This window comes from Cebus imitator, unplaced genomic scaffold (assembly GCF_001604975.1).
Source record: "Cebus imitator isolate Cc_AM_T3 unplaced genomic scaffold, Cebus_imitator-1.0 Scaffold562, whole genome shotgun sequence".
Classification (NCBI taxonomy): Eukaryota; Metazoa; Chordata; class Mammalia; order Primates; family Cebidae; genus Cebus; species Cebus imitator.
In genome coordinates, this window is record NW_016107877.1 from 1,032,466 (window position 1) to 1,047,209 (window position 14,744).

The 14,744-nt window shown below is 40.7% G+C and overlaps 1 protein-coding gene across 7 annotated transcripts in view; it reads right to left on the reverse strand.

The window, feature by feature from the left end:
• Window positions 1–14,744, reverse strand: part of GRIP1 (glutamate receptor interacting protein 1) — a 180,299-nt gene that overhangs the window by 41,067 nt on the left and 124,488 nt on the right. For all 7 annotated transcript variants that reach the window (XM_037733987.1, XM_017515844.2, XM_037733989.1 and 4 more), the window contains 3 exons: window positions 3,843–3,987; window positions 1,269–1,408; window positions 901–1,095 (listed from right to left, as the gene is read on the reverse strand). In XM_037733987.1, the coding sequence (XP_037589915.1) occupies window positions 901–1,095; window positions 1,269–1,408; window positions 3,843–3,987 (480 nt within the window). The remainder of the gene's footprint in view (window positions 1–900; window positions 1,096–1,268; window positions 1,409–3,842; window positions 3,988–14,744) is intronic.

Below are 14,744 nucleotides of genomic sequence, written 5' to 3' on the forward strand. Positions count from 1 at the left end.
AAGAAAACATTTTTTAAAAGAAACCATGCTGTGTATTCAGTCTGACACTTTTTATGTGTTTATATTCCATGAGTGAGGCTTAACTTTTAATGTAGACAGTATTTCTTCACATGACGATGACACCTATGAAGAAAAATCTGCTCTATACTTTCCTATACTGTGATTATAACTCTCTAATTATAAACATTCAGGGAAAGGGCATGGTGGCTCATGCCTATAATCCCAGCACTTTGGGAGGCCAAGGTGGGAGACTTGCTAGAAGTTTGATACCAGCCTGGACAACATAGCAAGACCCCATATCTACAAAAAATTTAAAAATCAGCTGGATGTGGTGGTGTGTGCATACAGTCTCAGCTACTAAGGCAGCAAGATCCCTGGGTTTGAGGCTGTAATAAACTATGATAGTGCCAGGGTATTCTAGCCGGGGTGACAGAGTGAGACCCAATCTCTCAAAGAAAAAAGAAAGTCAGGAGTAGGCAGGAATGAGTCACAAATCATTGGCTAATCTCTTATACACCTCTTCAGAACTCCCCAATCCATCTTTGTGGAAAGCTTGTTGAAAAATAAGACAATGGGGCCTATATTCAAGAAACCACTTTATTGTATGGTTTGCCTCATATTAATCTAAGCTTGAAGGACAAGCTCTGGATGCGGTACATGGCCATCAGTAGATCTAATGGGGGCCTTTTAGTGTTTGGTAAATGCTAGTACCTCATAAGCACTAGAAAAAAATGCATGGCCAGCTGAATACAAGTATTCAATGTGTTCAATATGAATATGGCTGCACTGAAGCAGACACAAGTTAAATGAAGATACTCTCCTCATGGAGCAGAGGATGAATCTTGGAGAAGCATGGGCTTCAACAGTGATGAGTCCACTGTCCCCAAAGTAAAGACATACCTTGATTTCCATAGCTGGTGTCTATTGCAGACCCATCCCATGAATCCACAGCACTGTCCACACTTGGCACTGTGGAGGGGTACGTATCAGAGAGCTTGCCTGGCTTCTGTGCTGGCGAGGAGTCCTCCTCCACATCCCCCAGGTCACTCAAATGGCTAGAAATGGGGAACTTCTTGGGGCTTGATGCCGACTGGGCTTTATCGAAAGGAAAGGAGCTTAAGTATCGGAGTAAATTTAAATAAAAATATACCAAATACTCTGTGGCTGGAGATTTGTTTCCCTGGAACTACACACAGACACTAGCACTTTCTTTCCAGGAAGAAAATGCACTGGAAATCCTTAATTGTGACTTCCAATGCACTACTCACCATCTGTTTGTTTCTTAATTTTCAAGGTGACAGTCTCTCCTGCCATCTGTAACAAATGGATGGCTTCACTCAGAGGCTTCCCTTTCAAGCTGCTGCTGTTGATGGCTAGGATTCGGTCTCCTATGTGGATTGCGCCAGTTCTGAAACGCCAAATAGTAACAGGAGATGTAGAAATAATCGCTGCATGGTGCCGAATATAAATTCCCTGACATACCATATACATTCATCATAATAAAGACTTGGCAAGGGTCTCCATAAGTCCCTTCTCCTTGCTTTCTCCTGGGCAATGTTATAAGATAACTGCATCTGTTGTGGATTACTTTTTAGTTTCCAATAAAATTTTAAAAATCGTTTAATTTCGTTGTTAAAATGGACTTGTGTGCTTTTTAAATTCCAAGAAAGCCAAGCCACTGGGTAAGTCCCCTAAAACTCCCAAGAAAATGAACAATGTTGAGTGACAAATGTAGCGATGGGTAGCATGGAGCATCCCTTCTTTCTACAGATTTTAAGTGTAACACACTCAGTACGCAGCTCACCAGAAGTGAGATTCAGAGAGATGGGGATACTCGCCGGACCCTGATATGATCAGGCCTCCCCTACTGATGATTCTAAACACTGAAAATGGCTGGATGCAGGAATCAGTTAGTATTGCCTTTGAATCCAACTCCACCATACCAGCTGTGTGACCTGGGTATTTTATTTTAACCTCTTTGTGCTCAATTTCCTCATCTATGATGGAGATAATCACCTCACAGGGAAGCCCTGAGGATTCAACAGGAAAACAAACATAAGAGGCCCAGCACACTGCTTGAAATGTGGAAAAGAAAATAAATTCATTGATCAATAAACTAATAAACCTCCGTTTTTTTCCCCCTTCTCTTCCCACTCTCACCAAATTCGGAACTGGCAAATTAGAACATATAATTCTGATATTTACCATATCTATCTTTGGAAGCACTTGCTGGGAAAAGAGGAGACTCATAGCTGGGAAGCTCAGGGATGTTATGAAAACTCAGAACTCTACATGGGATTGAAGGCTGTTGATATAGTTTGCAAGTGTGTCCCCTCCAAATCTCATGTTGAAATGTGGTCTCCAGTGTTGGGGATGGACCTGGTGGGAGGTGTTTGAATCATGAAGACACATCCTTCATGAATAGCCTGGCACCGTACCCTTTGTGATGAGTGAGTTCTTGCTCTGAGTTCTCATGAGATCTGGTTGTTTAAAGGCATGTGGGACCTCTCCCTTCTCTCTCTTCCTCCCAGTCTTGCCATGTGAGACATCTGCTCCCCCTTTACCTTCTGCCACGACTGTAAGCTTCCTAAGTCCTCACCAGAAGCTGAGCAGATGTTAAGGCCTGAACTGGGAGCCAATTAAACCTATTTGCTTTCTAAATTGCCCAGCCAAGGGTATTTCTTTATAACAATGGAAGAGTGGATCACATAGCTGTAGAGTATGACTCACACTTGCCAGCCTCCTGTTGTATTGGCTCACTTGAAATGCAATAAGTGAGGAATTACCCAGCTCCCAGGGGAGCTTGTGACTCAGTGCTCTGGCCACATCTTGCAGTGGCAGCTGTGCCGGGCAGCAGCAATTGGGGCAACAGAGGTGACACGGGCTCACTTGGGTTACGAGGGGCTGCTTAGCAAGTCTACCATTATATCAATTCTCAAGAATTTTTTTTCCCTGAAGCAAAAAAAAAAAAAAACCTCTTCATTCTTTCATAAAGGGTCTCTAGTTTATAAAAGATCTATGCTGTAAGCCATGAACACTTTACCAGTAGGTTGCTGAATTAGATCAATATTAATCTGTTCTTTGTGTCTCTCTAACAGAGATTCCTAGGACTGTCTCTCTAATTTCTAAGGTACGTTGCGGCTCCAAACATTCTGCAATGTTGTGTCTCTGTTTTGCTAACCAAGTGTTAGCAGGAACAATGCATTTGTGTATTCCTGAGCTAGGTTACTGGAGGACAGATTTGCTTATAGGGTTTGTTATATGTCTGACAACACTTCTCAGAAAGAAATGCAGTTTAGCAGAGGGTGTAGTGGGTCACTGTGTGTGTGCATCATTGCCAAAGGAAAAAATGGACATTCCAGATGTTAAGACATTATTAAAACGGATCACTACGCTTTGTTTCCCATAATCCTCAAAGACAATACCTGTATCATCCTCTCCTGAAAACACAGCAGCTAAGCATAGCACCTGTCAAGTAACAGAGCCTCAGCAAGTGTTTGCTGAATGAAAATTGGACAAGCCATTCAACCTCCCTGAACTTTAGGTTCCTCCTCTCAAAATGGACACAATACAAACCCACCTTCAGTCAATTGTGGTCAGTTTACGTATTTCAGAGAGTAGTATCAATGCCAAGCCCATGACATCTTTTACTGTCTGTAAGATGCCCTTCAGAGTCAAGTCGGGGCTCTGCCTGAGAGTTCTCAAGCTCTAAGATCAATTCTTTGTGCAGATTTTTAAAAGGCAACAGATAACCACAGAAAGAGGAGCATGTTTTTATGTGGTTGTGAGGAATGAAGCCCATCTCAGACACAGGTAATTATAACAGTTACTTCATATTTTACCTTTCAGCTAATCCCCCTTTAGTGAGGCTTGAAATGATTATAGGATCAAACGGCTCTTCAGTTCCTGAAATTGTGATGCCAAGGGGCCCCCCATAGCGTTTAAGCTCCACGGTGTAAATAATCGCTCCAGAACTTTCTTGCTCATCTGCAATAAATGCCAGGGAATCGTAATTGTTTTCTTTGGAAAAAGCAAAAGAGTAAGACACATATATATATTCATAAATAAAGTAGGAATTCAAAACATCCTTGTCAAAGCATTATGTCTCAGAAAATAATTATTTTGGGAAGTAGCATTTCATTAGTAGGATCTTACATTCAAATGCAGGGATATAGTCATTGTCAGTGCCAGGGAAGAGGAACACTGCCTAATCACTTATGTTTTAAATCTGTGAGATCCTCCCAACTGGGGCTGCAGGACCTTTCAACTGTGTCCATGTCTAGGACAGTGCTTACCTAGCATTTGGTAAGTGTGCAGTAAACACCTGCAAAATAAACATGTGGCTGGGGAGGCATGAGAATATGAAAGGAGAGAGTCAAGCAGTAACAAAGAAGACATCAGAACACGCTATTTCTGTTTTCTTCACAGGCAAGCTAACTTTTGATATGGAATAGTGATTTTTGCTAAGGATTGGACAAATGATAACATATATATGGTTAAGTGGAACTTAGATAAGTAAGCTTGAAGACAACAGCAAGAAATCTAGAATCTCTTACACATCATTCCACTGTCTTCAAATGTGAGTTCTACCAGTCAATTCACTGATATTGAAGTGGAGGTTTGAATAGCATCTCTCCTCTTTCAGTAAAAACTGTTGTAAGCTGTGCTTTAACAGCACATACCAGGCTGCCTCACTGTCATTAACTAATTTTGGCTATTCAACATTTTTATGGCAGAAGTCACTTGTGAATGTGTTCTGCCTGAAGCACTGGCCGGAAAGATGTCATGGGCCGCCTTCAACATGGTGTGTATTGTGATGGTGTCAGGGTTGCAAATAAGCCTCAGAATTTAAAGAGTTTTATTTGCTTCTGACATGCTTAAAGTTCTTGGGCATTTCTTGTTTTACTCCCTGGGCCTGGGAGCTGTGAATGGTTAAGGAACTGTTTCATTGCTGCACCTAAGGATACAATGAAATGGTTCAGTAGCTACTTTCACAAAATAGCTTTTATAGTCACATTACATCCTCATGAAGCACTAACATGGCCACATTTTTGCAGTGAGCAGCTGTTCATTTATGATATGAAACCCTAAAATAAGGAGGCAAAGAAAAGCTTGAGTTAACAATTCAATTATTTGTGTGTGCAGTGAAGAATGAGGATGAATATAGAATGGAAGGTCTATAGAGTAATGTGGGAAGCAATGTGTCCTCTCCCGTCAGTGCTTACTTCACTTCTGGCCATAGACTGGGAGTTTTGAATGCAGCCATCACCTCTACTTTCTGAGCACTCTACTGAATGTATTTGCTCCATACATTCAGAACTAAAGACCATCCACTACGCACTGCAATGCTTAAGTCAACATGTTAGGGCACAAAATCTTCAATATTGGCCTCAAATTTAAGTTAGCAGCTGAGAAGCTTCCACATCAAGCCTAAAACAGCTCTGTCTGCTGGTTCACAAGTTTCTTCTGGGCTGCTGCTGAAGTTGTGGCCAACAGGCTGCTGATGATCTGCTAAGAGCTCCTGAGAGAAGCATCAAGATAGAGGGTAACTGAATAATGGGCAGAGGTCAAAGTCTAAATTTTCCTACAGAATGGTATTTTGTCATCTTTCAGAGCTGGCTTTGACCTCAATGAACAGAGTACTACTGGATAGATTACATGTACTTTGCAGCCCTCATCAACTATATTCGGGATGAAATTCTGAATGAGTCATTCAATTAGTAACCTCTGGCACAGTTAAACATTAGTTACTGCTGGGCACTCTGTGGGCCATTCAGTGGAGGTATGTAAGCCATAGGAAAGACCTTGACCCCCTTATTGCTCTTTGTATAAGGCAAGCATGAGCACAAACTTGTCAATGGGTACCAAGCATTTTGGATTGGGGCATCAGTTCTTTATGGGTTTCGGGGAGAAGGATAGTTGCCCAGGACCTAGAGGCCCAGGAACCAGTGGGAAGTGTCTATTGAAACTGCAGTCCAGATGAAAACAAACATTGGTCCATGGGAAGGGGAAGTTGGGGGTAATCCCATTCGTTGGGAGAAGGGGGGCACCTGGTTCTACTCAGCTCGTTCTTCAGGCAACCCAGAGTGAGTATTTCATGTTATTTTTTGACAATGTGATCTGCGACACAAAGATGACAAAATAATGCCAGAGATGAAGTAAATGGCTTTACGATAGTCTGCTTCAGCCTGCTCTATTTGGAGACTTTTTTCATTGGCATCCGAGTCCTCGCTATGACTAGAAGGCAATTGTTAGAGCACCCAATGAATTTAGATAGTGATGTAGATACAAATCTAGAAAATGGTAGATCTTAACTAAGAAAGACACATTCCTGTGATCACACTGGGGTGGAAACAGGATGACGTGATGCTCTATTTAAATTATGACAGAAATGGAAGCTGATTTCTGATCTCTTTAATAAATAAACTGCCAGAAACACAAAAGAGAAAGGAGATTTAGCCAGGCATGGTGGTTCATGCCTGTAATTCCAGCACTTTGGGAGGCTGAGTTGGGAAGACCACCTGAGGTCAGGAGTTCAAGACCAGCCTGGCCAACATGGTGAATCCCAGTTGCTACTAAAAATACAAAAATTAGCCAGGCGTGGTGGCTGGCACCTGTCATCCCAGCTACTCAGGGGGCTGAAGCAGGAGAGTCACTTGAACCCAGGAAGTGGAGGTTGCAGTGGGCTAAGATTGTGTTACTTCTCTCCAGCCTGGGCAACGGAATGAGACTCTGTCTCAAAAAAAAATAAAAAATAAATAAATAAATAAATAAAGAAAAGGGATATTTAAGAGAAATTACAACCAAAAGCAATGAGTAGATCACTTGGCATTCTAATTAAAACCAACTGTTATAAAAAGGTATCTACTGGCCGGGCACAATGACTGGCTCATGCCTGCAATCCCAGCACTTTGGGAGGCTGAAGTAGGCAGATCACCTGAGGTCAGGAGTTCGAGACCAGCCTGGCCAACATGTCAAAACCGTGTTTCTACTAAAAATGCAGAAATTAATTAGGCATGGTGGCACATGCCTGTAGCCCCACCTACTCAAGAAGCTGAGGCAGGAGAATTGCTTGAACCAGGGAGTTGGAGGTTGCAGCGAGATGAGATCCTGCCACTGCACTCCAGGCTGCGTGACACAGCGAGACTCCATCTTAAAAAAAAAAAAAAAAAAAGCCAGCTATCTATCTATATCTGATTGCCTTAAAAAAACAGTTGATTTTAATTAGGATTTTATATGTACCTGGGAAATGTGAACATTGAATATTTTATAATAAAAATATTGCTAATATTTTGATGATGTTATTTAATTATGTGTTTTAAAAGAGTATGTTTAAGGCATACATTAGTAATAGTTACAAGATGAGATGATGCCTGGAATTTTTTCATAACTCCACTGGTGAGGTGGATAAACCAGACTGAGAGTGGAGATGAAGCAAGGTTGGTTTTAAGCAAATCACTGTTAACACTGTGCACAGTGTTCATCATGCTATTTTTATTTTTGTATATATTCTGAATTTAAATAACAAGCTTTTGAAAAAGAAAATGATATCAGTTCCCTTAGAAAGCCCTACGTGGATGCCTTGTGTAAACACGTATTTAATTATTCTGGCTTGCTTTCATAGATGGTGGTGGCGGCTGCCCACACACAGTCGTTTCCAGACCATACGGCCCATCTGCCCACAAGGCAACCTCTCCGGAGCATCCCGCTGCCACTGGCTCTCGCGGAGGACTTCATCTTGGCTCTGCCCAGTTTTTCAGAGCAATGGTTTCCTCCTAAACAGTTTTCCTGCTTGGGATCCAGCCTTTGCCCCTCCTCCCACTTTTGTTTTCACCAGTGCTGTCAACATGTAATTTCTTCTCTTTTCTTCCTAGAATATTTTTAAAACATAAATCTGAATATATTACTCTCTTACTTGAAGCTTCTTAATGGTTCCTCAGTTCTTTGAGAATAAAATACAACCCCTTTGCAAGAGCTGAGCTGGAACAGAGCTGGACTCCAGAGGGTCACACCATCCCTCCCATCCCAATCCAACCTGCTAAATTCTCTCTTCATTAGAACCACTGCGATTCCTTAAATAGCGCTTTCTTAACATCTTTAGCCCTTGAACCTGTTACTCCCTGTGCACAAACACCTTTCTCCCACGTGTTCTCCTGTAGAATTTCTACTTTTACTTCAAAGCTTGGCTCAGAGTCTCATCCTTCAGGAAGGCTTCCTGGTGGCTCTGCTGGAGGGGCTCGAGGCCTTCCTATGAGACCCACAGCTCCTGTGCATTCTTCTGGTGTTTCTAAACTTTTAGTTTTATTCTTGCTCTCAAATAAAGAGTTAGATTATTTTAATAAGAGAAATTAAATATTAAGGACTAGAATTCAATCAGGTATGATTGAGATTTGGAGGGCCACAAACTATTATAATACAATATCTAAGATATCACAAGAATCAATTTTTAAGAACCAAATTTTGTCTCCTTTGAGAATGTGTGTTCTAGCACATACCTTTCACTCTATGAAGGATGTTGCTATTTGCTCCTTCATTAGAATAAGAACACCTTGAAAACAGAGATTTTAATCTTCATATCCCCATAGCCTAGAACTATGTCTGGTACCAAAGGGAATTCAGTAAATGCTTGAACAAGTGAGCAGAAGGATGAATGAATATTAGCATGCAGTCACTGGTTCCCAGGCTGAGATCTCCAAGAGGGCTTTTCGAGTCAGCTTCCCTGCTATGCCAAGGTCTAGTTTCCTTTTTCAAGACACGTGATGCAAACCCAATTTCATTCAAAGTTTGAGAATACAACCTTGGCTGCCACTGTGAGGATCAGCAAACCTAGAATTTCCTCCCTCCACCATGCCAGGGGTGTTGAGTCAGCTTCAGGTTCGACTGCCAATTCCACCTGCCTTCTTGGGCTTTAACTCAACTGGCATCTGTGAGGCCTTGCAGCTTAGGAGGAGGGTAATAGCTGCCATTTAGGAGGGAATACTCAGACTGTGTTGGAGGTTGAAGCACTCCTAGATATGCTCTCCTTGAGGCTGTTCCCGTGTAGAACACTCAGAAAGGAGCAACTAGGGTGTTTAACTAGAAGAGAAATTTCTGAGAAAGAAAAATGTAGAATCACCAGTAAGTTTCAAAGTGAGCCTACGCAGATGCTAATGATATTATAAACAGCTTTTATATCACAACAGAAGGTTTACAACGATTAGTGAAAGACAGGAATAGGGGCAAGCCTACTTGTTTGTTCTGCTCAGCTCTAGTTAAGAAAATTAATGGAAGCACGGAACAGATGCAAAATTGCTGCATTACTTATCTGCAACGTTATTTCCAGGCTTCTTGAGTGCCGCCTGTTTACCAAAATGAACACTATCTGGCTTGAATCCATAATGGCAGCTGCTTCTGTGGCCAAACAGGAGGCTTGGATTTGGGAGTGAGCCTTTGGAAGGCATACATGTGCAGGTCAATCAAAGTTCACTTCAACTAAAAGTGATGGAATTAATTCTAAGTACAGCTAAATTTCTTGGAGTTGGACAGGCCTGAGAAAGTAAACCATTTGAACAACACTCTCTACAGCTCTCTTATTAATGCCTGGTCATTTTATGTAATAATCACACAATGATGTACCATGAGATATCCAAGCAATTGTTGAGTGTTTCAGAGTAGAATTCAAATCTGTCTAAGTGACAATTTTAAGTCTCAAAACTAGGTTCCTTTGTGACAGCATTTCTCAAAGTGTATTTCTAGGACCAGCAGTTTTGGTATCATGTGCGAACTTGTTAAAAATGCAAATTCTCAAGTTTGCATTTGACTGAGAGTCCCTACCCTGTAGACCAATAGGAATCGGAACTCTCGGGGAGGGGCCTAATCATCTGTGTTTTAACATCTTCTGGGTGATTCTGATGCACACTCAAGCTTGAGAGCCACCCCTTTATGAGATCAAGCATGAAAAAAAGAGAAAAGTAATTTTTATCATAGGTCCTTTTGCTGCAGCTTCTTGCCAACACACCTCCTTCCACTGCTCCTAGCACAGCCAGCATCACTCTTGGGAGCTTGGCTTGGGTCATCTCTGCTACTCTAATCTAGGTTTTAGGAGAAAAAGCTACCGCAAATTACTTAGCTTGGCTTAACACTGGTGAACTAAATATATATTTTGAAGGCAAAATATGAATCTGTCTTCAAAAGACAGATTTACTCAGTAATAAGGCTGTATAAGGTAATTTGCTTTGACTAGGACAAGCTGCAGCCTGGAATTTTTTTTTTTTTTTTTTTTTTTTAACACAGATTGGAGCCCATGAAGATAAAGTACTGATTTGTGGTCTCCAAAGTATGCTATATATTAGAGTAAGATTCCCTAAGCCAAGCAAGAAATCATTAATATTTATGCTGTATATTTGATTGACTGAAAGGTGGTAATACAAAGTAGCCTTTTGATTTTGATTTGATTGACTAAAAGGTAGTAATATAAAGTAGACTTTGAAAACTATGTGTGACAGATTTGCAAACCTCTAGCTCTTCCGGGAAATCCTCATAAATCTCTACTGCTTTGCTTCAGGGTTTCCTCTCAGGCCCTACCTAGCCAGGTCTTCCAATTCTCATCATTTACTTTGGACTCAGAAGTCATCAAGGCAAAACAACAGATTTTCTTTCAAGAGGATTACTTGCATTGCTGAGGACCGGGGGATTGGGTAGTGGCTTCAGGAATGCCAGAGCTTTGGATCCACGCAAGAACCACTGGATTCAACCTGAGTTACACTCCTGCAGCAATGGAAGATGACAAATGCAGAAGCTCCTGAAGGCAGGATGGTGGCAAAATCCGGAGTGAGGGAGAAAAACACCTATAGCCCCAAGTGTTCCAAAAGATTTGGCCATTGTTAAAGATGAAATTAACTTTTTAAATATTCAAATAGTAATGAAAGCTGATAGCACTCACTAGGCCTCACGAGGTGCAAACTTATTAGTGAGTTCTTAACTATATTATCTCCTTTAGGCTGGGCATGGTGGCTCAAGCCTCCCAGCACTTTGGGAGGCTGAGGCAGGCATTATCACCTGAGGCCAGGAGTTCAAGACCAGCCTGGCCAACATGGGGAAACCCTGTATCTACTAAAAATACAAAAAAATTAGCCGGGCGTGGTGGTGGGTGCCTGTAATCCCAACTACTTGGGAGGCTGAGGTAGGAGAATCGCCTGAACCCGGGGGGTGGAGGTTGTAGTGGGAGTGAGCCAAGATTGTGCTACTGCACTCCAGCCTGGCTGACAAGAGTGAAACTCTGTCTAAAAAAAACGTGTGTGTGTGTGTGTGTATCTATATATATATATCTTCCTTTAATCCTTAAAACAGCTATGTAAAGTAAGCATTAAATGGACATTTACAGATGAGGAAACTGATGCTCAGACAAATTAATTTGTCTAAGTTTCCCAGCTTCTCAACTGTAAAGCCAATCTGGCATTCTTAGTCTTTCATTCTACTGTTCCCCCAACTTGGACTAGAAACAGAGTTAATTCAGACTCTCCTGAATGCCTCATTCAGCACTTTCATGACCAAGTTACTATGACTAGAGAGAGAATCATCACTGAAGGATGGAGAGCAGCAGCCAGCAGCTAACGGACTGGAAAACTCCTGAAGTGCAGAGGGCCCACATTAGCATGAGCAGTATTTTTGGGGGTAGAGAATATACACTGAATATTACCATTCAAAAATTTTGAGACAAACCATGGCAATGTTTAATGTGATAGTTCTAATCACCAGCATAATTTCAGATGAAGCATAATATCAAACTTTCAAAATCAGTGACTGTCCTAAGCATCAATGCTTATTTATCACTCATTCATATCTTGATCAAGGATCAGAATGAATGCAATGAAAGTGATTTCTGGAGGTAATTAGAATAAAAATAGTCCCCACTTACTGACTTGAGTATGGACTGTGCCAGTACTTCTTTCAGTAAGCTATAGTAGCTCTCTGAGATGGATATTATTATGCAGACATTACTGAAAATGGAACCAAATCTCAGACAAGTTTAGCAAGTTGCCCAAACTCTCACAGCTCAAATGTGGTAGAGCTGAACTTTAAACTGAGGTCTGATTTAAAAAAATATATATATTTCAATAGCTTTAAGGGTACAAGTGGTTTTTGGTTACATGGATGAATTGTATAGTGGTGAGGCCTGAGATTTTGGTGCACCCATTACCCAAGTGGTGTACGTTGTACGCAATATGTAGTTTTATGTTCCTCATCTCCTTCCTACCCTCTCTTCTTCTGAGTTTCCATTCTTCATTATATCATGTCTGATTTTAAAACATTTGCTCTTTATGATGATTTAGCTTGACTTTAAATAATCTGTGGTCAGGCTTTACAATATGAATAATGGTTATTTCTTCCCTTACTTTGCTCTGAATAAAAATGAATTCAGGTACTCAAATTATATTTATAATGTTATGAAGGAAGAGGATATTAGGATCACATAAATTCTTCCAAATCAATAACTGAATAATTTTCAAATAGTGATCTTTTATAAAACCATGTCTGAATGAGTATATATTTTTATACATCAATATAAGAAAATCTAGTTTGGGTAAATATGTCTCTCATGCCAATATTTATAGTCTTATTTTGGGTAGTTGTATGCTTTTCAATGGAAAGTTTAGGATTTTAAAAACAGAGCCTCTTCAAATTAAAAAATATTCTATAAGCACAATAACTATCATAATATTATACATAGGCATTGCAGGGGAAGGGTATAGAGGGGAAAAATGAGGCAAAGGAAATCAGCCACTGAAAATAAGATCTAGCTCTCCAAGTGCTCAGTTGTTTCAGAAACTCCTGCCAACCGGTAGACACAGCCTGGCTTTTAAACTGGACGCACTGCCAACTGTGCACACTATCCATATTCATCTCTGGCTTGGCTTTTTCACTGTGCAAGAAGGTAGCTGAAATCTGCTGAGCGGAGCAAATCATGCAAAACACGTTTCTCCACAGGGCTTTGCCTCTTCACTAGGACAGAACCCAGGCTGATGCTAACGGCTTCCTCCCTACTTTGAAACAAATCCCAAAAAGAAAGTACAATTGAAGCAGGCTTCTAAGGAGAAAAATGCAAATGTTGGCATAGAAAATCAGTTGCTTAGGAAACAATGAGTGCAAATCTGTGCATATTTTTAAACGTTGGTTATAAAATATATTTGCATATAATCATTATCAATTGTACCGATGGATGCAACTACAGATTTTTTTTTTTTTTTTACTTTGAATAGGAACCATAAACACATAGCCTGACATAACCATAAACTCTAGATCTAGAAGACCTGATTAAGGAAATCCCAGAACATTGCCATGACTTCATTATTGTGATGAAATTATATACAGTAGATGATCTCTTTACCAATCTCCACTTAATCAATTTACTGAATTAATTGTGGCTCTCCATTATCCATCATAAAACACACAGACCAATGCCATGGCATGCTCCAGGGTAATAGGTTTCTTTCTCTAGCCCCTCTGTACTTCTGCTCCTGCTTCAGCTGTGAACTTCAAAATTTAGAGGCACTTATGTTTATTCCTAAACCTGTTTATGCCAGCTGTACTTGTTATTTTAACTACGTAATTTAATTAATCTTACATAACCTATGAAATATGAATGTAGTTGTTCTATGAAAACAAAATCTGATGCTTTGGAAAGATTCAATAAGGGGTCGTTAGGCAAAAATCTATGGCTAGGTGCAGTGGCTAATGCCTGTAATCCCAGCACTTTGGGAGGCCGAGGAGGGCAGATAGATCACTTGAGGCTGGGAGTTTGAGGTCAGCCTGGCCAACATGACAAAAACCCGTCTCTACTAAAAATACAACAATTAGACGGGAGAGGGGACAGATGCCAGTAATTCCAGCTACTCAGGAGGCTGGGGCACGAGAATCGCTTGAACCTGGGAGGTAGAGATTGCAGTGAGCAGAGATTACACCACTGCACTCCATGGCACACTCCAGCCTGGGTGACAGAGTGAGACTCTGTCTCAAAAACAAAAACACAAAACAAACAAAAAATCTGCTATTAATTACCTAGCGGAAAAACTCTAACACACTGGGGAAAATAAAGATCTAGGGGGAATTAGCATTCAGATTGCTTTACATTTTTTAAAGTCTCACTATATTAAAAACCAAACCAAATTAAAACTGGAAATCATAAAACATATATTGCAGATAGAGTTTAGGGAAACAAACAAAAAGACTTGTAACTGTAATCAGCAGAATCATACTCACAGGAAAGGCCTTGACTTTAACTGCAAGATTGGCATAATAGTAAATTAAACGTTTATGTTATGGATCCATATCACATTTTGTAGTTCCCCACATTAGCTGACTCTTTTGATGAATGGACACTTTTCAATTGGCTCTATATTCTCATCATAATCAGATACGATGTCTCTTATTTCAGGGCTACCCAAAGTGGGCTCCTTGCACCACAGCTGTGGCAGCATCTGAACATTTGTTAGGAATCCAGAATCTCAGGTCCCACCTGGGGCCATGCCCAGGATCTGTTTTAATAAGCTCTTCAGATGATTCTGTACCCCCCTAAGTTTGACTGGAGGCCTAAAAATGCATATAACCATTTTGAAAGGCAACGTGGGCATGACTGACTCATCAAGAATCACAGACATTTCCTTTGTCTTCTCACTCAGCTATCCTGCTTCTAGGAATATTTTCTCAGGAAATAATTCAAAAGAAAATAAAGGCTGAATAAAGATATCTATGCATAAAGATGTCTA